At 36.7% G+C, this 22429-nt stretch overlaps 3 protein-coding genes across 3 annotated transcripts; 2 read left to right on the top strand and 1 right to left on the bottom strand.

The window, feature by feature from the left end:
- Window positions 1-6468: 6468 nt before the first annotated feature.
- Window positions 6469-11471, bottom strand: otc (ornithine transcarbamylase). Its single transcript, XM_022665668.2, has 10 exons — window positions 11322-11471; window positions 11049-11187; window positions 10232-10313; window positions 9315-9402; window positions 9043-9196; window positions 8790-8912; window positions 8579-8632; window positions 8299-8448; window positions 7280-7417; window positions 6469-6823 (listed from the first exon to the last, which is right to left on the bottom strand). The coding sequence occupies exons 1-10, from the start codon at window positions 11390-11392 to the stop codon at window positions 6764-6766; spliced, it is 1059 nt and encodes a 352-aa protein (XP_022521389.2). The 5' UTR covers window positions 11393-11471; the 3' UTR covers window positions 6469-6763.
- A 1085-nt stretch (window positions 11472-12556) lies between these two features.
- Window positions 12557-15730, top strand: LOC103045246 (retinitis pigmentosa GTPase regulator a). The gene is made up of 6 exons (XM_049484762.1): window positions 12557-12587; window positions 13257-13382; window positions 13493-13585; window positions 14473-14631; window positions 14724-14873; window positions 15464-15730. The coding sequence occupies exons 1-6, from the start codon at window positions 12557-12559 to the stop codon at window positions 15676-15678; spliced, it is 774 nt and encodes a 257-aa protein (XP_049340719.1). The 3' UTR covers window positions 15679-15730.
- Window positions 15731-16444: 714 nt separating this feature from the next.
- On the top strand, window positions 16445-22429 carry rpgra (retinitis pigmentosa GTPase regulator a). The gene is made up of 5 exons (XM_049485260.1): window positions 16445-16565; window positions 17038-17292; window positions 18241-18416; window positions 18534-18589; window positions 19037-22429. Exons 2-5 carry the CDS (start codon window positions 17114-17116, stop codon window positions 22346-22348), a joined length of 3723 nt encoding a protein of 1240 aa, XP_049341217.1. The 5' UTR covers window positions 16445-16565; window positions 17038-17113; the 3' UTR covers window positions 22349-22429.

The raw sequence follows: 22429 nt of genomic DNA, 5'->3' as shown, positions 1-22429 counted from the left end.
TGGGCTTTTGTTGTATTAAAACTTAAAAAAAATCATCTTTGTTTTCATGAATAGCACACTTTTGCTCCCAAAGTGTTCCAAGATCCAGAAATTTTAACAGCTTGACCAAACACCCTTCAGACTGGGTGATACGGGGCATAATTTACCCTGATAAATCACTTTTTCCACCGATATCCAGCTCAAAGTAGCTCCACACCTCCTTACTAGAATCCGGAGAGCCCTGGCATTTAAAACAAAGCATTAATAACTTAAAAAGTGCACAAGAAGCTTTAAAAAACACTGTTTACATCCTATAAAGCTAGCTTCAGACAAGCAACGTTTTGTTTTGAATTGCAACACCAGTATTGAAATCAGTTAGATTTAATGCAAACTTAAATTTAATCAATAGTGTAGTGAGCAACTAGTTTGAGTGATGTGGAATAAACTGGATGATGGGCAGCTGATCTGTGGTGGGTGATGGAGAAGAGCTGACTTCTAGAAACTTCTACAAAGAGTTGTTTTTAGGAATGCTGGGGACAATCAGAGATGGACTATTTGATAAAAGTTTGTACTTGTTTCATGTTTCAATACACCCAAGTCTATTTTGCACTAGATCTATCCTTTAAAAGATGTGTAAAGTTCCTTACAGCACTTTGTCTTTTACTATAACTTATGAAGTTCCTAAGTGACATTTACTGAACACCCTGAGAGCATTATTATCATCACAGGACAGTGTGTGAATCTGTGTTCGTTCATCTCTCCTTATTTACAGAATGTGTGTTGGGTTGGTGCTTGAGATAAAACTAGTTCTAAAAGTGTATTATTTGCCTTTAACCATTTAAAAAGTTTAAATGAATGATTTCATTTCTAAAACAAAATGTTAAGATTAGTTAGAAATGTTTTGTGTCATTTATGTGACATCATGATTTTAACCTTTTATTTTAAATATTTACAGTATTGTGCCCACAATAAGAAAAAAACAACAATTTATCTGATTCAATTTTGAAATCAATATTTAGAAATGGGTCTGGGCTCTTATAGGATAAATGTGAAGTGAAATGATGTTTATTGATCAGATTTTTAAAATCATTTTTCATCTCTTTGGTGATTTAACCAATGGCTATTGGATCACTACGGTAGCCAGGCAACAGGAGGCGGGGCTAGTGAGCTGCTTAGTTTCGTGGGCGTGACTTACGAAACCTGTTCACCCAGTTTGTCTGGGCTGAATGTAACCAGATACCACATACCTGCTTGAAGAACATACCGAGATTAACCTACTGAAAGAATGAAGACAATTGCATAAGTTACGTAATTATATCCGGTGCCTTTTAGCAGTAAAATATTTGTAAAAAAATATTTTTATAGGAATTATAAGAATTTATTTCTATATATGATAGGATAGGTGTACATACACTCATTATAGACTCATTATATTTTTCATGTTTTATTTAACCAGATTAATACCTCTGAGATCACAGATTCCTTTTACAAGGTAAATCTGACCAAGAATTGCAGCCACATATAGAACATATAAAATCATAAATAAATAAAACATCTACCCAAAGACAATCTGAACAGTCTTTTCATAGCCTTAAAACTGTTTAATGCAAAGCAAAATGTGCAGAAAACCTAAAAGCTGTCTTTTAAAATTTAGCCCAAACATTGTGAGCAATAAATAAAAAAAGATGGAAGATACCAGCAATTTACATGATTTACATTTAAAAGAAAAGTTTACCAAGAAATTATTTATATTTAAAAACATACCAGTGAAACGTAGCAGGCTTCCTGAGATAGAACAAGACTTCAACACATACATTTTCACTTTTGGGAGGGTTTCTAAAAAACACAAAACAACTAAAACTGTATACAGATTAAGGGTCTGTATACAAGTCTTTAGGAGCATCAACTGGAACACCCAGTTTCAATGGTTTAGTTGATGGTTTGAGGCGATACTGAAGAATTCTGCAGTAGTTCTGCTTTTTCACTCTTCCATTCATTTTGTGCAATGTAACAGTTTCAATGGCAAAATAGTCCTAGAGCATGTTGCTACCACCACCATGTTTAACAGGTGAAACAGTTGGTGTTCTTGGGGCCTCACCAACGTCTCCAAACATTATTGATTTAGTTGAAAAAGGCAGTTAAAAGATAAATTGTAACCTGTAGTGGGTGTATGTATATATTTGGCCCTTTATGTATACATGTAATGCACAGTTTCTTTTAACGAAGCCCCTTCACAAAGAGTGCAAAATCTCAGTGTAAATGATGAATGTACACATCATCATTGTTGTATTCTGGCTTTACAGGGTGTTTTGGGTTTCTGTAAACTTCTGATGTTGAAAGAACTTTATGCACCCATTCACTTTACCAGCCTTAAGCTTTTATTATACCATTTGCACTACTGTTTTATACAGGTTCTGTTTATCTATTGCACTATTGTCTTCTGTCTTACATATGTCTATTTGTGTATTGTACATATAGTGTCTACCATTCTTTATATTATATATCTTATTTTTACCCCCATCACTATTGCACTACTGTCTTTTGTCTCATGTCTGTCTATTTGTGTCCTTGTTGTATTGTACATATACATAGTGTCTCCCATTTTTTTAGATTATATATCTATTATCTGTACTTGCTGTAATGTTTGGGAAGGAGGGTAACATAATTTCAATTCTCTGTATGTCCTGTACATATGCAGTATTGACAATAAAACCTCTTGACTTGACTTGACTTAAATATCGGGTCCGAATGCAAGAAAGCTCTTTTTTGAGTCTCAGGTTTCACTGCACAGTAGAACAGTGAACCATCACTTGCTTTAAAAAAAAAAAAGTGCACAACCACATTAGTCTGTTAATTTCTTTTGTCTTTTGAAGTTAAATAGGATTTGTTATGATTATCTAACCCACAAGCCTACAATGGGTTATCTTGCTTTCTGGGACTTTCAGACTTCAACTTGACTTCCACTTTCACTGTCCTCTTTTGCTTTGTGATGACAAGTTTCAAGTTCTAATTCTAATAGTATGTTATAATTTACAGAGTTGCTTGGTTGCTAAGTAGTTAATGGCTGCTGATTGTTGAGACAAGGTTTAAAGCATTTACAAAAGCGGTACTACCTTTATAAAGGGTTTATAAATGGTTTACAGTTAGTTTATTAGCGGTTACTATTTAGGTTGTAAATGCCTTAAAAATCAATAATAATCAGTTATAACACATAATTAGAAAGGGCAACAATATAGATGGCTGTGGGTTCACTATTTGGCAAACAACAGGTCATTGTTGCCCTTTCTATGTATGTGTTATAACTGATTATTAATGATTTTTAAGGCATTTACAACCTAATTAGTAACCATTAATAAACTAATTGTAAAGCATTTATAAACCCTTTATAAAGGTAGTCTTATTTTAAAAATGGTACCACAAAAGTTGTGAATAAAAGGCCTTGGTAAAAATCTCTTTAGATCTCTTGCGGTGCCTCAAAGTTTGCATGTTGCATCTTTCCATTCCTTCATTTCTGAACTAATACACTAATAAAAAACAAAACTCTACACAGAACATACTTTAATGAAACATTAATAATGCTATGTTTGATATTTTCTTGTTAGTTAACCTGAGAACATATGAAACGTGTTCTTTAACGTGTGTTTATTCAGTGTACAACAACGAAGACCTTCCTCTTTATCTAAATTTAACTCTCTTACAGGTGGACCCGCCCATTTCAGGGCTGTGTGTTTAATGAAGGCAGTTCTTGTTGATGACATACTGTACTGATGAGGTGTGAAAGGGTGATGCCATGAGGAATGCTTAAGGCTAATGAACATTCACACAGGTGGCACCACATTCCATCTGTCCGCTGTGACCAATCAAAGCCTCCCGACTTGTGTCAAGGCGGGCCAACAATTTTTCTTCCAATCAAATTGAGCAGTGGCGCATGAACTGTAGAAACCTCTAGAATATAATTTCATTTTAAAAAAGTTTTTTAAGATATGGGTTCCAGCCAGAATCTGATTTTGTTGTTTGAAAATGTTAAACAGAAGAGAAAATCATGACTGGACACTCCACATACATATTACCAGGCTGAAGGGGCTCAAAACTGTGGACATGTGAAATATGACATTTTTAAAATCTAAATTTGTGGCCCTAAATGCAAACAGATCAGACTTCATATGCTTTTCTCAAATATAGGATTTTATTTCTTCAGTTTCTTCATTCAAATCTGTTGAGATGACTGTGTGCACTGTTTTAAGTGGTTAGATTTGCCTGTCTTGACATCACAAATGTAAAATATAGAGGCTGCTCTTGTAACTAGTTTAGCGACAGTAACAACATTTTTAGTGCTTTTGTTGAACCTCCACACTTCTGTATCTCCGCAATTGATGCCGATGTTGATGACATCACGCTAAAAAATAAAATGACTTATTAAGGCATGGAAACAAGATCCTAATGCATGGCCATGACTTATTAGGGCATGGGAACAAGATAATTAAGGCTACGTTCACATCACCAGGCTGAATTGACTCAAATCTGATTTTTTGCTCAATGAGTCACTTTCATATGTGGTCCTAAATCAGATATGTATCCAATCCATGGACATACGCCATGAATGTAAACGGTCAAATCGGAATTCATGCATCTTTGCTTTTTCGCATTAGCATCAGCGTTACGTGCTTCTCGCTCATACCCACACATCTCTTGGTGCAGCAAAAAACAGCAAAAGCAAACCGCCTGTCCTTTTTTCACCTCCTGGACCTGAGCATGAACTTCAGAGCAGCTGTTTACTCTCCACTCCAGCAAAAGATGCTCCACATATGAGCTGCTAACTCATCCATTTCCCTTTATAAAGCTACGAGTCTCTCTTCTCTCTAATATGAGGGTTTTTGTTGTTGGTGAAGAAGGAGACGTTTATACAGGTATCAATGTGCAGCATGTGAGACGATTCAGGAACAGATTCGTTTACATTACACACAGATACAGATCACTTACATTTACAGTGAATGTGAACCGACAAGATCTGAGCAAAAAATCGGATTTGAGCAACGTGGCTTGTAAAGTCATAGAATAACATGAAGATTACATCAAAGCTCCTTTAATTCAAGGAAATCTTTAGTAAGAAAATGGAGAGTGGATGTTTTATTATTATTTTTATCTCACACACTTGCAGAAAGCTGTAGTTATGTCTCTAAACAGTGATTATAGAGAGAGGTCAGGTTTACATGGTTTCAGCATAAACAGAATTAAAACATGTACTGAAGGCTTCAGGAATTAAGAGAATGATAGAAAGGACAAAAATCTTGCTCTACTACTCTGTCCTCTCTGCCACTCCCGTCCCATCAGTCTCCGTCTTTCTCTCTCTCCCTGAAGGTAGTTTTAATGTGCTGCTTCAAATGCACACCAGTCCTGTCCATTATACAAATATTTATTATTCAAAAAATCCCTAAAGATATGCAAATTTAACCCTTTTAGACCCTGCATCCATTACAATGGATGTAATATATTTTCTTCATTTTTATTTTAGGTTTTGTTTGTATATAACACTATTTGAGAGCTGTTTGTTGTCCATCAGAATAGAGACCATGAACCAGCCAATAAACATTTTTTTAAATCAATGAAACAGTAGCTTGGCCCCCAGCTGTACACTGCACTGGACAAACAAGTAACAGCTACAATTTTTAAGTTTTGTACTGTTTAGGGATTATTTATTAGATAAAAAGGTCAATATGAAATATAAATTATTACACACAGACTTCCAATGCAATGGAAAAAAGAGCAAATATATATTTTAGTTGGACAATTGGATTTATTTGCTATATAGATTTTATAGCAGAATATTAGTCTTCTTTTCTGTGTTTTACAGACAGAAAACCTCACTTTTTCCATCACAAAAGATAATTCTGCAATACGCCCGAAAGGGTTGAAACTTCATAAGTGTTATTGTCAATCATGAAATATCCTAAATTTTGTGGACTCCAAGTGATCCAGTAAAATAAGCACTGGCACTGTGATCCGAGGACCACTGGTTCTAATCCCGGGTCATGCTGCTTCGGCATCAGCAGCCAGAGTCCGAGAGGGAACAACTGATCTTGCTCTCTCTGGGTGTGTAGATGCCGCTCTCTCCTCACATCACTCCTAATATAATGTTGTTAATCATTTGCATCTAATAACAAAATCACTTGTAATACATAGTTTTGTTTCTGAGTGTTTGTTACAGGCATTAACAAGTTGTATAAGCTTAGGTCAGCGAGACCTAAGGTGAAACTGACTTGTATTTTTTTTGTTCCCACAAACTTAAGCTGATTAAATATCTAACACAACATTAGATGACATGTATTACTATGGACACACAACCTCCTCATCCATACACCATGTGTTTTTCAGATTATATATACTATATAAGCATGGCTCCCTATCCAGTATTCCTGTAGCGCCCCCTGCAGGCGAATGAGGAAATTTAAGAAGAGCTTTTGATTTAGTCCACAATGCATAGAAGCAGTGTTCTATAATAAATACATTTATTAAAAAGATGTCATTATTTTTTACCAGCATTTTATTTTGGTATTTGCAGACTTAAAATGTTAAAGTGGTCACACAGACATAGCACATTTATTATTATTAGTGTTATTAAACCATAAACACGATGTAACTCTGTATACATAACAAACTGTAAACATTACACTGATTTTAAAACAGATCATTTTAAGCAGAGTGATTTAGTCCAACAGGATTCTGTATTCTGCAGACGGTGAAAATGATTCTTGCATATTTTAAAGTCCAGTTATGTTTGGAAGCATTACAGTTTCAGTTCAGGGATTTGAGGACTGTAATCAGTCAACATGCAAACCATCAGCCCCTATAAAAGAAAGAAAAAGAGAATTAGATGGTCCACACATGCATGCACTCTTTAACCCTATCAGATTCTGCATCCATTACAATGGACATCATGTATTTTCTTTATTTTTAAATGATTTGTTGGACATAACACTATTTGAGAGCTGTTGTCCATCAAAATCCAGCCAATGAACAAGTTTATAAACCAATTAAACAGTAGCTTGTAGCAAAGTAACAGCTATTTTTTACTAATTTAATGTATTGATGTAGATTTAGAACACTTTAATCATGTTTTTTTACTGTTTAGGAATGGTTTATGTATTATAAAAAGATCAATATGTAATAAAAACTATTAAACATTTTAGTTCATTGGATTTATTTGCTATATACAGATTTTATAGTAGATTTTTTTTTCATCACTGGAAATAATTCAGGTCTAAAAGGGTTAAACCAGGCAAACAACACATATCCCCTTTACCATTATGGTCCATTTGCGGTTCTCCGCCTCTGTGAACACCAGAGAACGCGGGGAATAGAAAACCTCATCATTCACTTCCTCTGATTTCCTCGGGAGACAGTGCAGGAAAGTCCAGTCTGGAGCAGCAACACTTCCTGTCTATAAATCAATCATACATAAATAATCATAAATTATCAATTCAAAGGTACATTATGGGTTGATTTCTTGGACAATGATTAGGCCTAGTGGTAGATTACAGCTCTGGAAAAAAAATAAGAGAGCACTTAAAAACGATGAGTTTCTTTGATTTTACCAAATTAAAAACGTCTGAAATATAATCAAGAGGAAGATGGATGATCACAAACCATCAAACCACCAAACTGAACTGCTTGAATTTTTGAAACCAGGAGTAAAGCAGCATAAAGTTATCCAAAAGCAGTGTGTAAGACTGGTGGAGGAGAACATGATGCCAAGATGCATAAAAAACTGTGATTAAAAACCACCAGGGTTATTCCACCAAATATTGATTATTTCTGAACTCTTGTTTTCTTTGCATTATTTGAGGTCTGAAAGCTCTGCATCATTTTTGTTATTTCAGCCATTTCTCATTTTTAAATAAATGCTCTAAAGGACAATATTTTAAATTTGTAATTTGGGAGAAATGTTGTTTGTAGTTTATAGAATAAAACAACAATGTTCATTTTACTCAAAAATATACCTATAAATAGCAAAATCAGAGAAACTGATTCAGAAACTGAAGTGATCTGTTCATTTTTTTCCAAGAACAGGCTAAATCCCTGTCGGGAAATCTGCCCCATTAATGATTAAGTATCATGTTAATATATCTGGTTCGTACACCACAGCTCTCTACAGTATTTCCTCTCATGAACACTGATTATAATTGTGTTCTCAGGGAGAAAAGTAAGATACACTAACCTGTCTAAACCTGTCTAATATTAGCCACCCTGAAAATGCAGTACACATCACATGTTCTGGCCAGCCAATCAGAACTGGATAGGTGTGATAGCAGGTGTGTCTACCTGCATAGTGATCTGGTAGCCTTGAAAATCCTTAATTCTTTTCTTCTTCTCCTCCTCCTGGCCCATGCTGATCCATGTGTCCGTCACCAGCACATTACTGCCCTGAGCCGCCTCCATTGGCTCAGAGGACAACTGCAGCTCTGTACCAAACTACAGTACATACATATACATATACACCATTAATAAAATGTACATTTATTTTAATCTGTAGTAATAATTCAGTAATAAAACAAAAATGGTTTTAGAAGTAATTTGACCATTTGTTAAGAATCTGTCAGACCTGCTTGGAGAGACGCTGAGCCTCTTGAGTCACTGCAGCATCTGGTTCATAACCCTGAGAAATAAAGAAAAGAATTTTATCAGCCTTATCTTATACACCACCTCCTTGATTCTGCACTTATTGTTTGTTTAATGAATCCCACTGACAATAAAGGAGCACCCTGCAGTACTACAGCAGATTTTTTTTAATAAACAATGAATAATATAGAGACCTTTGGCGTGGCGATTCGGAGATTGACGCCCAGTTTGGCCAGGGACATCATGAGGGAGTGGAGCACATTGTTGCCATCGCCTATCCAAGCTACTGTGAGACCCTTCAGAGAGCCATAGTGCTCCTAAGAGAAGATGAGAGAACAGAACCATTAGTAGACCATACACTACATTCATTAATGTATATATATATATATATATTTATATATGTGTGTGTGTTTGTGTGAGAGTGTGAGTGTGTGTTTATGACTGGACCTGTAGTGTGAGCAGATCAGCCAGTATCTGTATGGGATGGTAAAGGTCAGACAGGCCGTTGATGATCGGTATAGAAGCTTCCTTACTGAGCTGCTCCAGCGTGGAGTGACTGTACACCCGTGCTAACACGATATCAGCCAGACCAGAGAGCACCCTGCAACACACACACACACACACACACACACACACACACACACACACACACACAACCAGTTAGCACAGACTTTAGTACAGTATGAATATATTTACTGTATATGAGCTGATGTTCAGACCTGGCCGTGTCGGTTGTGCTCTCATTGACTCCCAGGTGAATATCCTGAGGGGTGAGAAAACAGGGATGACCTCCCAACAGAGAGAAACCTAAAGCAGAGAGAGAGAGAGAGAGAGAGAGAGAGAGGGATTTGTTTATATGATCTGGCAACATTATTAATGAAACAGTAATGCTAATAAAGCTAACTTGAATTGAACTGAACTAAATTGAGAGAGAGAGAGACAGAGAAGAAAACGGGGAAAAAAGAAAGAGAGAGACAGAAAGTTGTAATTAAACCTTATTCACTCATTCGAGAGGCAGAGTAAGAGAAAGAGAGAGAGAGTGTGCTTGGGAGACAGTGGGACAGAGAGACTGAGAGAGTGAGCGAGAGAGAAGGAGAGACTGAGCAAGCGAGTGAGAGAGAGGGGGAGAAGGAGAGAGACAGAGAGAGACAGAGATTGCATGGGCAAGCAAGAGAGTGAGAGAGTGAGAAAGAGGGGGAGAGACTGAATGACGGAGTGAGAGAGAAAGGGGAAGGGAGAAATTGGGAAAGGGAGAGAGAGATTGAGTGAGTGAGACAGAGACAGGGAGACTGAGTGAGCGACTGGGAGAGAGGGGAGAACAGGGAGAGAGACCTAGAGAGAAGAGAGGGAGAAAGACAAAGAGACAGAGAGAGAGACAGAAAGAGACCGGGAGACTGAGCGAGCAACTGGGACAGAGAGGGGGGAGTGAGAGACAGAGAGAGAGAGAGAGAGAGAGAGAGAGAGAGAGAGAGAGAGAAAGAGAGAGTGTGAGATACTGATATTGTCTATGTGGCATTTGTGTTTGCTTTGCATCAGTTTTTTCTCATTCATTCTGTTCAGTGACCGTACTGACTGACCTCTATTCTCTTAACACACACACACACACACACACACACACACAAACACACACACACACCTGTTTCAGTGGACATGCGGGTCCTAGTGCTCCTCTTCTCAAATATCATGGCGATAGATTTGCCTTGAAGGAGAGGAAGATACTGAAATATATAGAATAATCACAATTAAAGTAAATAATATAGTTATACTGTATTTAATACAGTTATCTTCTTAATCACAGACAGTGGTGGACAACACCAAGGTAATAAACATCTGTTTAACAGCATAAACCTTTAGAAGACTTTATATGCATGCATTAATAATGATGGAATATATGCAATATACAATTTCTATATTGTAAAGGAAAGCTCATTTGTAAACATGTGTTTAAAGCAAGTTTTTATTAAACTTGTAGAAGTAGTTTCAAGTTGTTTTTGCAGTTGTTTTGAAAATTATTTTAGTTTGGATTTTTCCAGTTTTTACAGATTTTCTGTGGATTTTTGTAAATTTTGCTGCTAAAGACTTTTGCTTCTGAAATCTATAGATTCAAGGGAAACACCTTCTTCTATGCCCCACCCACCAATGAAAACTGTGCAGCAAAATCCACAAAAACACAAAAAAGGAAAGCAAAGACGGGCAAAATTCAAACTGAAATAATTTTCAAAATAACGGCAAAGAATAAAAAAGTATATTACCAAGTATATTTAAGTTTATATTTTTGCTATATTGTTTTCTCATTTGAATATGCAACATTTTGCAACTTCTTCCTTTTCATTCTTAAAATTTTGATTTTATAATTATTATATTTATATATATTTTTGCATACATTTTTTGGCACAAAATTCAGTCCAATAATGACAAGCTAACAGTATTTAATAGTGATAATAAGCTGTTACTTGTCCCTGGAGCTTGATTCTGTGTTTCAGGTCTGCAGAAACTCTCAGGATGTGCTTGATCTCGTCTGGATTACAGTCTTTCAGCGTTAGAAAACTGCGATTCTTCAAATTCACAGACTCTAGACATGCTTTCCCCAACCTGCAGTAACAGAAACACCAGTTACACCAGTACCTTACACCATTCACCACTGATCCACAACACAGGAGACTTTAACATTAACTTTAACATCATAACATCAGCTTTTACACAGTAAACCAGACCTGAAAACTTACCGGAAGTTCTTCACCTGGTTATACTGAGCCGCTTTAACACTGTGCAGAATCGCAGTTCTTATATTAAACATGTTTCTGGTGATTCTGGGCTGAAATCTCAGATCTGTATAAACTCACTGCTCGCCACGTGGTGTGTCATCAGCCCGGGGCGGGGCTGTTTATGTATACAAACCACGCCCACCGACTCACGAGATTCACCCCATGCATGTACCGACTCACTGAATCTGAATCTGAATCATTTCATAGAAGCAACAAATAAATTATAAATTTACAAATCCATGATTTTTATCTACTTTATTTAATTTAGTATTGAATTATTATTTTTTAATTATTATTTTTTTATTTTTTAGATTATACTCAATGTCATCATTTTAGTATCCATATCCATTAAATAAATATTATCAATACATTATTTTGATGTGACCTCCAGTAGGTCATCCTTAGAAACTTAAAAAAAAAAATTGTTTTGTTTTTGGATGTTTCCTGATGGTTGTCATGGTGTTGCTATGTGGTTGCTATGGTGTTGCTAATTGTTATTGGCTGGCTGCCAGATGGTTTTCATGGTGTTGCTATGTGGTGTTAGTAAGTGGTTGCTATTGTATCCCAGGTGGTTGCTATGGTGTGTTAGGTGGATACACACGTGTTGCCAAGTTGTTGGTGCTTGTGGTACCCCATGTATCCTATGTGTCCCATGTGTTTGCACCTATTAAATAAAATGTATCTCATTAATGTCTGCAATTTTGTTGATAAGAATAATAAACCATATTTTGCATTAATTAATATAATAATAAATAAATATATTCATGGAAACAATATTTAAGGCAGTTTTATTATTTACTTGAAACCGGCAAAAACATTGAACTCACCAATTTAGACAACCTTGTTTTTGTTATAAAACAAACAGCACCACCTTTTGACTATATTGCACTAGTACAGCTGTGTGTTTGCTAAACTTCTGTTGGTTTTGCTTATTTTTTTTGTCTAGTGTTCTTCAGTGTTCTTGACTGAAGTAATTAGTATGTAAATGTATCTGCTGATAATCTTTAGTATGTATAGTTTGTAATGTTTATGTTAGACTGTGTTAGACTACGTTAGACTGGGACCTTTAGTCAGTAATCTGCAGAATCCTCTTTGTGGATTGAGCTTTAATCCACTTGCTAGAGAGCAGAGCAGTTCCAGAACCAGCAGCTCTGAGCTTTGATCTCTGAGTTTTTCACTGATGATACTGAGACAGAATGACAAGAGAAATAGACAAGAAGCCACCAGGTAAGATACAGTGTGTCTATAGTATAGTATAGTGTGTGTGTATCAAGTAGAGTATGCGTGGTTGGTTGGTGGTTGGTGTGGTGCAGTGGATAACACCACTGCTTGTCAGTGATCTACCATGAGGGAGGCTGGGGTTCAATTCCATGTCTGGGTGACTGAATGCTGTGCTACAACAATACGAATCCTTGGGCAAGACTCCTAACTCTACATTGATCCTGGATAAGAGCATCAGATAAAATGCTGTAAATGTAAATGCATTTAAGACTTCTTTCTCCATTTATCACGTGTGAGAGAGAGAGAGTAATGAGCTGTAGTATTTTTAGGTCTGTAGTAATAAGTAGGTGTCTGTTAAGCCATAGTATTTCCTCACTGTCATGTTTGTTTGTGTGAATGAGGAAAACAAGAAACTTCCTTGCGATTTGCGATTAGTAGGACTTAACAAGCATAAAAAATGAATTTTGTCTTTGTACAGAAAGTCCTCATATGGGGACAGTAGTTTATTTTTGTTTAATTTGTCTTATGTTTCTGTCTGGACTGGCTGTAGAAACCTCAGACTGGGATTCCCCCATCTTGTTTTTTTAAACAATTGAGTGTAATGTTGTTATGTGATCAGTAGACTGTACAGGCAGTGTCTCCATATAACTCTGAACTTTTTACTGCAAACTACAGAGTCTGGAGCAGTTTTTACCTTTGGAAAAAGTCAGATTGCTGACAGCGTTCCCAGTAAATTCTGGTTGAAGAACGACAAACCTGTACTTATCTCATGTGGGCATTCACACTCAGCCTTTGTTACAGGTAAGAACAACTGTTTAATCAGTTAAAGACATGAACCCAATGCATAATCATAAAAATTACGTCAGTAATAATGATAATTATAAAATCTTCTTTCCTCCCTCTGACTGTAGAGCATGGGCGTCTCTTTGTGTTCGGCAGTAACAGCGGTGGTCAGCTTGGTCTGGAGTCCAAAGGTCCCATAACCAAACCAGTCTGTGTCAAAGGTTAGACACACTCAAACAAATCAGCAATGTTTTAAGTGAAACTCGACTTTAAGTGAAAGTGTTATTCTATTTCATTTCAGCCCTAAAACATGAGAGAGTTCGGTTCACTGCGTGTGGAACCAACCATACACTTGTAAGCACCTGTAAGTACCCTTAACTTCACAACTTCAACTCTGAATCAGAAAAGGTTGGGACAGCATGGAAATACAGAATATAACAACACGTTCCAAAAAAATGTGTTTCAGGTGTTATTTCGTCCCATTCTTTTGTCTTAAGGCAGCAATGTCAGCAATACAGGGTTGATTTCAAAAGTCTCCACACATTGTCTATTGCATAGAGGCCAGTTACGTACAATGCCATGACTTTATAATGCCTGCAGCTTGTAGTTTCGCATTATTTAATTATAATTAAAAAATACAAAACGAGTTGGTAACAAAGGCAAAAACAAAATAAAATGCTTAGTAGAAGAGCTAACCTAATAGATTCAATACTCGATGAGGAGCAAATGAAACGGGGGTATTTATACTAACATAGAGCAGGTGTAGGCAATCAGAAGCTCGGAGAGAGTGAACAGCGTAGCATCACATGATCAACAGAGGCTGGAAGGTCCGGTGTTAGTGCATACTGGGAGTTTGAGTCTTTAATGTGTGAAACAGAGTCAATTACAGTTAGACTGATAATGTCAGGACCTACAGAGTAAACAAAGACATTAAGTCGAGCAGAGAAAATCTAAAATATCTTGGGTCCATACTGTCTGCAAACAAATAAAAGTCAAAGTAAATGATTTGGGATTGTATTAGACCACTATTAAAGAGAATAAATGTTAAATAAGTAATTTAAATGTTAAATGTGACGCATGTAACATGTGATGGTGTGCGTATTTACAGCACGGGGGGAGATATTCGCAGCTGGAAGAAACAGTGAGGGGCAGCTTGGTTTAGGTCACTGTGAAGAGAGAACTTCATTCCAGCAGCTCCACCCGTTCTGTGATGGTGCTCCACTTAAACAGCTCTCTGCTGGCTGTAACACCTCAGCTGCGCTTACAGGTAACACAGCATGTATATGTATGTGTGTATATGATAGATGCAGAGGTATTTAATCCCTGATTTAATCTGATAATTTTGTATGTGTGTTTCAGAGGATGGAAGGCTTTTTATGTGGGGTGATAACTCTGTTGGTCAGCTTGGTTTGGGGTCAGAAAACCTTGTTTTGTTTCCAAAACTGCTGAAAGTAGATCGTTCTGTTACAGGAATCTCATGTGGGCTTAATCATTCTGCTCTAATCACTGGTAAGATCAATCAAAATAACATAATTTCATTTACATATTTTACTTTTGCACTGGAGCCAAACTGTACCATTTATCATTTCATGTATGTTGAAAGTAAAAGGTAAAAATACGTCTTATTAAAAGACTTATTTACAACATCTAATTTTGGTTAAAAAGATTACTATAGACACACATTACGTTTTGGTTAAATTACGTTTTGGTTAAAAAAAAACTATTCCAGGTAGAAAAGACAACAGTTTTTTTCATATTTAATGATCTTTAAAATTTTATTTAATGTCATGTCTGTATAAAACTATTTTACAGAGACCAGATTTTCAGTTATAACAATCCCCTCCAAACACAAACCCAAATACCACGCCACCCAACAACGTTTTATTTGTTAACTAATAAGTACTTTTTAACCTTACTTAAGTTACTTACTGAAGTAACACATTACTGACATCACTTAGCATCACTTAGCATCACTTAGCATCACTTAGCATCACTTAACACGTGAAAAAGTGAATTTTACTGTTACAATGATGACAGATATGATTGTTTATGTGTTGTCTATTAAATAATGCTCATGTTTGTGTTCGGTTGTATTGAAGACATCGGAGATGTTTATACATTTGGTGAGGCTGCGGATGGTAGGCTCGGCCTTTCTGAGGATCAGCTGGCCAATCACAGACAGCCTCAGCGGGTGGGATCGTTGGAGGGGGTTCTGCAGGTATCGTGTGGAGGCACACATACTCTAGCCTTAACAGGTATGGGCTTATTATACTGTATATACACAAGCGTATGTGCATATAACACAACAATGTGAATTACTTTCTATTTATCTCTCTTTCTCTCTTTCTCTCTCGTTCTTCTAGAGAATGAGTTGTATGCATTTGGTCATGGGGAATTTGGACAGTTGGGTTTGGGGACGTTTGTCTTTCAGGCAGATTCTCCAGCTCCTGTGGGTCACTTCCGAAAAGGGAGGGTCACTCATGTTACCTGTGGGGAAAACCACACTGCCCTTATTACAGGCAAGATATGCATACACACTGTATACACACAGAAAAGATAAAGAAGCATTAAAAAAAGACTAAGATGCATAATCATATAATCATCAGCATATTTTAAACAAATTTTATTCAAATTTACAAAACATTATTCTAAAAATATATATATATATATATATATACTACCCCATAACTGGAGGGTTTGGTTTAAAATGTACCTCATATTCAGTTTAATCATCATTTGGGAAAAAAACAAACATTCTAATCCACCTAAACCATTTTCAGTACATTTTTTTATAGTTATTTTTTGCAGTGTAGATTAATGCTAATAAATCTTCGAAACTATGAAGGAAGAAAAATATATGGAATTATTTAGTTAACAAAAAAGTGTTAAACAAACCAGTTTAGCAATATGTTTTATATTTTACATACTTTAAAGTAGCACCTCATGCTTAGATGACAGCTTTGAACATATTGGTCAGCTTCATGAGGTAGAGTCACCTGAAATGGATTTCAGTTAACAGCTGTGTCTCGTCAAGAGTTAATTACCTTAATTATTCAATTATTCTAATTCAATTTAGATGGTGGTCTCCTCTATACATTTGGAGATGGTCGTTATGGGAAGTTAGGCCTCGGAGATGAGAACTTCACCAACCAGTTCACTCCAACTGTGTGCCAGCGATTCCTCGACTACACTGTAATAGCGGTGAGTTTCTGACCCAATTAACATGTCTGTATTTTTATAGGAGTATATAAAAAGAAAGAGATCACTTCTGGAAACTTTCTGAATCAGTTTCTCTGATTTTGCTATTTATAGGTTTATGTTTGAGTAAAATGAACATTGTTGTTTTATTCTATAAACTACAGACAACATTTCTCCCAAATTCCAAATAAAAATATTCTCATTTAGAGCATTTATTTACAGAAAATGAGAAATGGCTGAAATAACAAAAAAAGATGAAGAGCTTTCAGACCTCAAATAATACAAAGAAAACAAGTTCATATTCATAAAGTTTTAAGAGTTCAGAAATAATCAATATTTGGTGGAATAACCCTGGTGGTTTTTAATCACAGTTTTTTTTCATGCATCTTGGCATCATGTTCTCCTCCACCAGTCTTACACACTGCTTTTGGATAACGTTATGCTGTATATATATATATATATTTATGTTTTATAGGTTGCGTGTGGGGCGAGTCACATGCTGGTTTTTGCACGTTTGCGGCACCAGGAAAGAGAAGAGGTGTGTTTAGAAGATGAAGATGTTACTTACTCAAACCTGGACAGGTGTTACACCTCAATGTTGCTGGGGCAGCCACTCGAGAACCTCCCGGACCCAACATCCACACCTGTCTCACTGTTTCCTGTCCTTCCTGTCTCACTTCCTGCCTCTCACCGCTGGAGCCTATCAGCACGGTGCAGGAAAAGACAGCGGGTGAGGAATTCACCAGTCCCTTGCACTTCTTTTATGTTTCATGATGAGTCTTAAGGTGTCATCTTCTTCCTAATATATTACTTAAGTAGATATATTGGCTGTCTATATTTTACTAGAAGAATTATTTTTACCTTTTTACACAAGTATCTGAACTTTCTACTCCTTACATTTTTAAAATACCTATTTAATTTTAGCTCGTTTTTATTCCGGCTTCTCATCGTTCAATAAAACCCCTATCCAGATAAATCTCTCCATCCAGATAGAGTGAATCTGATTGTGATTGGATATAGAGAAGTATAAACATACACTATTCTGACCCCCTATTGGTTTATACTGTGATCCATCACACCTGCACGCCCAACTGCCCATTCCAGCAAGAACATAGCAGATGTATGTAGCCTAGTATGAAAATGATCTGTGCAGAGACTCAAGAGACAAACTCCAGACAAACTCCAGTCCAACTAAGCTTCTTTATATATTATATTTACATATATGTATATATTTACATTCTACTAAAATACATTTATTTTCATATAAGGGCATAAATGCAGCTGAAACACTAGGGAACAGCCTAGTGCATCCCAAATGATATTATCAACCATAACACTTTAATATTTTATTTTTATAGTCATTATAGCTTTTAGAAAAATGTGTTTTGGAGAGGGGGACTCTGTGGGCGTGGCCTAAGCTTTTGTTCTTTATTTTTTTCCCCCCTTACATTACTTTTACTTTTATACTTTAAGTAGGTTTAGTATTAATAAATAGTATCTATACTTCTACCTACAGAGTAATAAATGGAGATACTTTTTACACCTTTGACTGTTTGTCAATCCATGTTTGTGTCTTTATCTATATGTATGTGTCTGTGTGTGTGTGTCTGTGTGTGTGTCTGTGTGTGTGTCTGTGTGTGTGTCTGTGTGTGTGTATGTGTATGTGTGTGTGAGAAAGGCAGGATTCCTCAGAGCAGTTTGGAACAAGCTTTCAGAATCTGACTCCTTTCACAGCGAGATTTCTCTCCATGCCAAACATCCTTTCTCCAACACCTCCGCCAAGAACCTTCATACAGGATTCAGCTCCTCAAAATAGCAATCATTATATCCATAGTCCTACAAGAACAACTACAGGTATACGGTCTGATTTATATGATTCACAAATTATATATATTATATTTACCTATACAATTAAGCTAAAATAACTCTACTGAGAGAGTGTGTGGCTGTGTTTTTCATTTCTGTTTTTAGACAAGCCCATAATCAGGATCACAGAGCACAGTCAGGAAAGCAGCCCTTCAAACAAGGTAAGTCAGAACTGCCTGTGTGTAATTACAGGAATACTGCAGTCCTTTTTCATCTTTTTCCCTGAATAATCATGTCTTTTTATGTTGGGTAAAGTTGAAGGCAAGGAAAGTCTAATGTAGGTTTCCAGGGGTTTTAATGAACATGTTGATCAATTAGACAAATTAATAGAACAATGAATTAATTACAAAATGGTTCAGATTCGGGTAGAGCATTACATAAAAGTAAAACCTTCATATTTAACTTCTTCCATTTCCTTTAATTTTGATAAGAAAATTCAATTTTAAAGATTTCATGTAGTCACAGCAACAATAACCAGTTTTACTTAAATGTCTTTAATGATTATTCTTATATCTATTCTTATCAGACATAAAGATAGATCATTTTAAGACACTAGAACGTTTATTAAGAACATTCACAGTTGTTTGGTTTTATATTTTGCCATTTAGAGATATAATAAGAGGGCAAGACTCCCATCTGAAGGAACAGACAAACAAGACAAGAAATCCACAAGCAAAGAACAACATCCGGGTTCTGCATCTGTAAAGTCTAGTGGAGAGAAAATACATGTAAAAACAAGACCTCCAACCGAAGTTCAACAGATTAAACCTCCTCATTTTGTTGGACGAGAACTCAAGACCAGCTCTACATCAAGCTCTCCCAAATGGATCAAATCTCCTGTTAAATTTCAAGAAGCACAGTCTGATATTGTCCCATTTAAAAATAAACCATCTAGCCGTCTTGTAAATTCTCAAAAAGGCACTTACTCAATGGATAAAGCTTCAGCTGTTGAACATAAACAGGAAAAATTCATATCAGAGAAAATTCCAGAAAAGCGTCTGCTTTCAACTAAAGCGCAAAATAGTCCTGAAGAAAATGGCGAGATAAAAGGCAAAAATACAAAACAAATTAAGAGCAAAGAGGAAGAGCAGATAAAACAAATTACAGTTAATCAAAACCCAACTGAGACTATCAAAACACACGTTCTTTCATCTACACAAGGAGAAAATCTTGGAAAAAGAGAAGTTAAAGGAAGAACAAAAGGAAAACTGCTGGAATCTCAAACAAGAGACCTTGAAAAAGCGAGTAAAACAGAGGACCAGATTAAGATTAAGAAAGAGTCATCCTCAGAAATCAACACATCACCATCCAGTAAAAAATCAGCGTCATCCAAAAGACAGTCGACATTCCGTGTATCATCTGCCCAGAGATCTGACAGAGATCAGTCAGGAAACAACCCACTTCCTTCCATTAAATCATCAACCACAGCTGAAGACCAGTCAACTTCAGTTTACCAGTCCACACCAACAACAATCACCCAATCAGACGGGATTAAAGATAAAAAGAAAGCAGCTGGAAAAGCAGCAGTTAGACGTTTAGTAAAGGAATCGAAACAAAAACCTGAAACAGAGAATCAAGAAATGGACGAGAACCAACAAACTGAAGAGAAAAAGAGCCAAAATCTGGATTCTGCAGGAGCTGTTCTATCAGCTCTGGCTTTGGCTAGTTCTGCACCATTGATAAATGAAGCAATAGGGTGGTGTGATATCTCTAAAGAGGATAAGGCATCTTCCTCATCCTCATCACTTCAGGAAATGAACACAGATATGGAGGAAAAGAAAGTGAAGGATGAGTCTGGCGAATCTTTGCTTGACGAAGAGAAAGAGGATGAAAAATACGATGTAGAGCAAAACCAGGATGTGTCTGAAGTCAGCAGGAAAGAGGAAGAGGAAGAGGAAAATGAGAGTAGTGAGGAAGATACTGGTGATGATGATGAGATGGATGATAGTGAAGAAAAACCTGCTATAGATTTGAAAAGAGGAAGTGAAGGTAAGAGTGGAAGTGAAGAAGAGCTGAGTGGAGATGGAGAGTCTGGAGAAAAAGAAGAAGAAGAAGAAGAAGAAGAAGAAGAAGAAGAAGAAGAAGAAGAAGAAGAAGTAGAGGATGAAGAAGACAAAGAGGAGCGGAGCGAGGGAGGGAATGAGGAAGCAAGTGGTAAGAGTGAAGAGGATAATGTTGAAATTAGTGACAGTGAGAAAGAGGAGAAAGAAGAAAGTGATGAAGCTGAGGGTGGAGAGAAAGAGAATGAAGTAGAAGAGCAAGAAGAGGAAGGAGTGAACGAGTTTGAGGAAAGTGAGGAAGAGCATGAGGAAAAAGGAGATGAAGAAAACAATGATGAATCTCAAAGTGAAGCATCAAGAGAGGAGGAAGAGAAAGAGGAGCAGAATGAAAATGAAGAAGAGGAAGGCAGTGAAAATGATGGAGTGATAGAGGAGGGAGAGAGTGGTGGAGAAGATGAGGTTGAGGAAGAGGAGAACAGGAATGAAGAAGAGAGTGAGGTTGCGAACGATCAAGAAAACCGAAGTGACACTGAAGGTGGTGAAGAGGAGGAGAACAGTCAGAAGGAGGAGGAGGAGAAGGAAGAAGAAGTAGAGGAGAAAGAGGAGGAAGAGGAAAAAAGTGAGGAAGAAGCAGAAAATGAAGAAAGCGAAAATAAAAGTGAAGATGATGAAATTGAGGGAGAGGAACATGAGAATGAAGAAGCAGAAAGAGAAGAAGCAAATGAAGAACTGAAAGAAGAAGAAAAAGAAGAAGAAGAAGAAGAAGAAGAAGAAGAAGAAGAAGAAGAAGAAGAAGGCAATGAAGATGAAGGTAAGGAAGAAGTTGAGGAAGCTGAGGGCGAAGAGCAGGAGAAGGAAGAGCAAGCAGGAGAAGAGAATGATGAACTAAAAGAAGATGAAGAGGAAGGAGAAGGTAATGAAGCTGAGGGTGAAGAGCAGGAGAAGGAAGACAAAGAAAAGGAAGCAGAAGAAGAGAATGGCGAACAAAAAGAAGATGAAGGGGAAGGAGAAGATGAGGAAGAAGCTGAAAGAGAAGAAGGCGAGGGCGAAGGTGATGAAGCTGAGGGTGAAAATCAGGAAAAAGAAGAGGAACAGGAAGTAGAAGAAGAGAGTGATAAAGTAAAAGAAGACCATGAGGAGATGGAAGATGAAGAAGTTAATGAAACTGAGGGTGAAGAGGAAGAGGAAGGCGAAGAAGAGGAAGTAAAAGGTAATAAGGGTAAAGAAGTAAAGGAAATAAGGAAGGAAGGAAAGGTAGTTGTGAAATCATCTGATGTAGTGAAATCAAAGAAGAGCAGAGAATCTGATAAAAGGATAAAAGAAGAAGATGAAGAGGAATCAGAACTCCAGAAAGAAGAGGAAGCAACAAAAGAAAAAGTACAGAAAGAGGAAAAACTGAACGAACAAGAGAAAGAAGAAGAACCTGAGGAGGAAGATGAAGATGAACAGGAATCAGAGTATGAGGAGACAACAGATAAAACAAAAAATGTGAGAGAAGAAAGAGAGGAAGAAAACAAATACAATGAAGAATTAGAGGAAGAAGAGGAAGAGGAAGAACACTTGGAAGGGGAAGCAGGTAACAATGAAAAAGAACAGAAAGACACTGAAGAGGAAGATGAGGAGGAAGAAGAGGAGGAAGAGGAAGAAGAAAATGAGGAGGAAGAAGAAGGAGAAGATGATGAGGAGGACGAGGAGGAAGAAGACGAAGAAGAGGAGGAGGAAGAAGAAGAGGAAGAGGAAGTGAATCAAAAGAAAGGACTAAAAGCAAAGACTAAAGCAGCACCTCCAGCCAAAGCATCAGTTAGACAAAGAAGCAGGAGAGAAAAGCAGAATCCTCTGGTGAAGAAGAGATCAGCTCATCACTCTCAGGACACTCAGTTCTGGAACAACGTCTTACCCCAATATCTGGACCTCAAATGACATTTTTACTGATAAAATAAACGTTTCAGGAATAATTTGCCAATGAAAACCAGTGTAATGTGGATTAAAATCTAAAACACA

This window comes from Astyanax mexicanus, chromosome 11 (genome assembly GCF_023375975.1).
Source record: "Astyanax mexicanus isolate ESR-SI-001 chromosome 11, AstMex3_surface, whole genome shotgun sequence".
Lineage (NCBI taxonomy): Eukaryota > Metazoa > Chordata > Actinopteri > Characiformes > Acestrorhamphidae > Astyanax > Astyanax mexicanus.
The sequence above is the reverse complement of the archived record's forward strand: the minus strand, read 5'-3'. Positions and strand labels throughout refer to the sequence as shown.

Bases quoted from the DNA above. Each gene is read 5' to 3' on its own strand.
- otc (XM_022665668.2), bottom strand. From the start codon at position 11,392: ATGTTTAATATAAGAACTGCGATTCTGCACAGTGTTAAAGCGGCTCAG. The intron at 8,449-8,578 runs GTCTGACAGATT...TATGTACTGTAG, and splicing joins CTCAGCGTCTCTCCAAGCAG to TTTGGTACAGAGCTGCAGTT. The intron at 7,418-8,298 runs GTAGACACACCT...ATTGATTTATAG, and splicing joins GCTACCAGATCACTATGCAG to ACAGGAAGTGTTGCTGCTCC.
- LOC103045246 (XM_049484762.1), top strand. From the start codon at position 12,557: ATGACAAGAGAAATAGACAAGAAGCCACCAG. The intron at 14,632-14,723 runs GTAACACAGCAT...TGTGTGTTTCAG, and splicing joins CACCTCAGCTGCGCTTACAG to AGGATGGAAGGCTTTTTATG. The intron at 14,874-15,463 runs GTAAGATCAATC...GTTGTATTGAAG, and splicing joins TCATTCTGCTCTAATCACTG to ACATCGGAGATGTTTATACA.
- rpgra (XM_049485260.1), top strand. From the start codon at position 17,114: ATGAAGATGTTACTTACTCAAACCTGGACAGGTGTTACACCTCAATGT. The intron at 18,417-18,533 runs GTATACGGTCTG...TTCTGTTTTTAG, and splicing joins TCCTACAAGAACAACTACAG to ACAAGCCCATAATCAGGATC. The intron at 18,590-19,036 runs GTAAGTCAGAAC...TTTGCCATTTAG, and splicing joins AAAGCAGCCCTTCAAACAAG to AGATATAATAAGAGGGCAAG.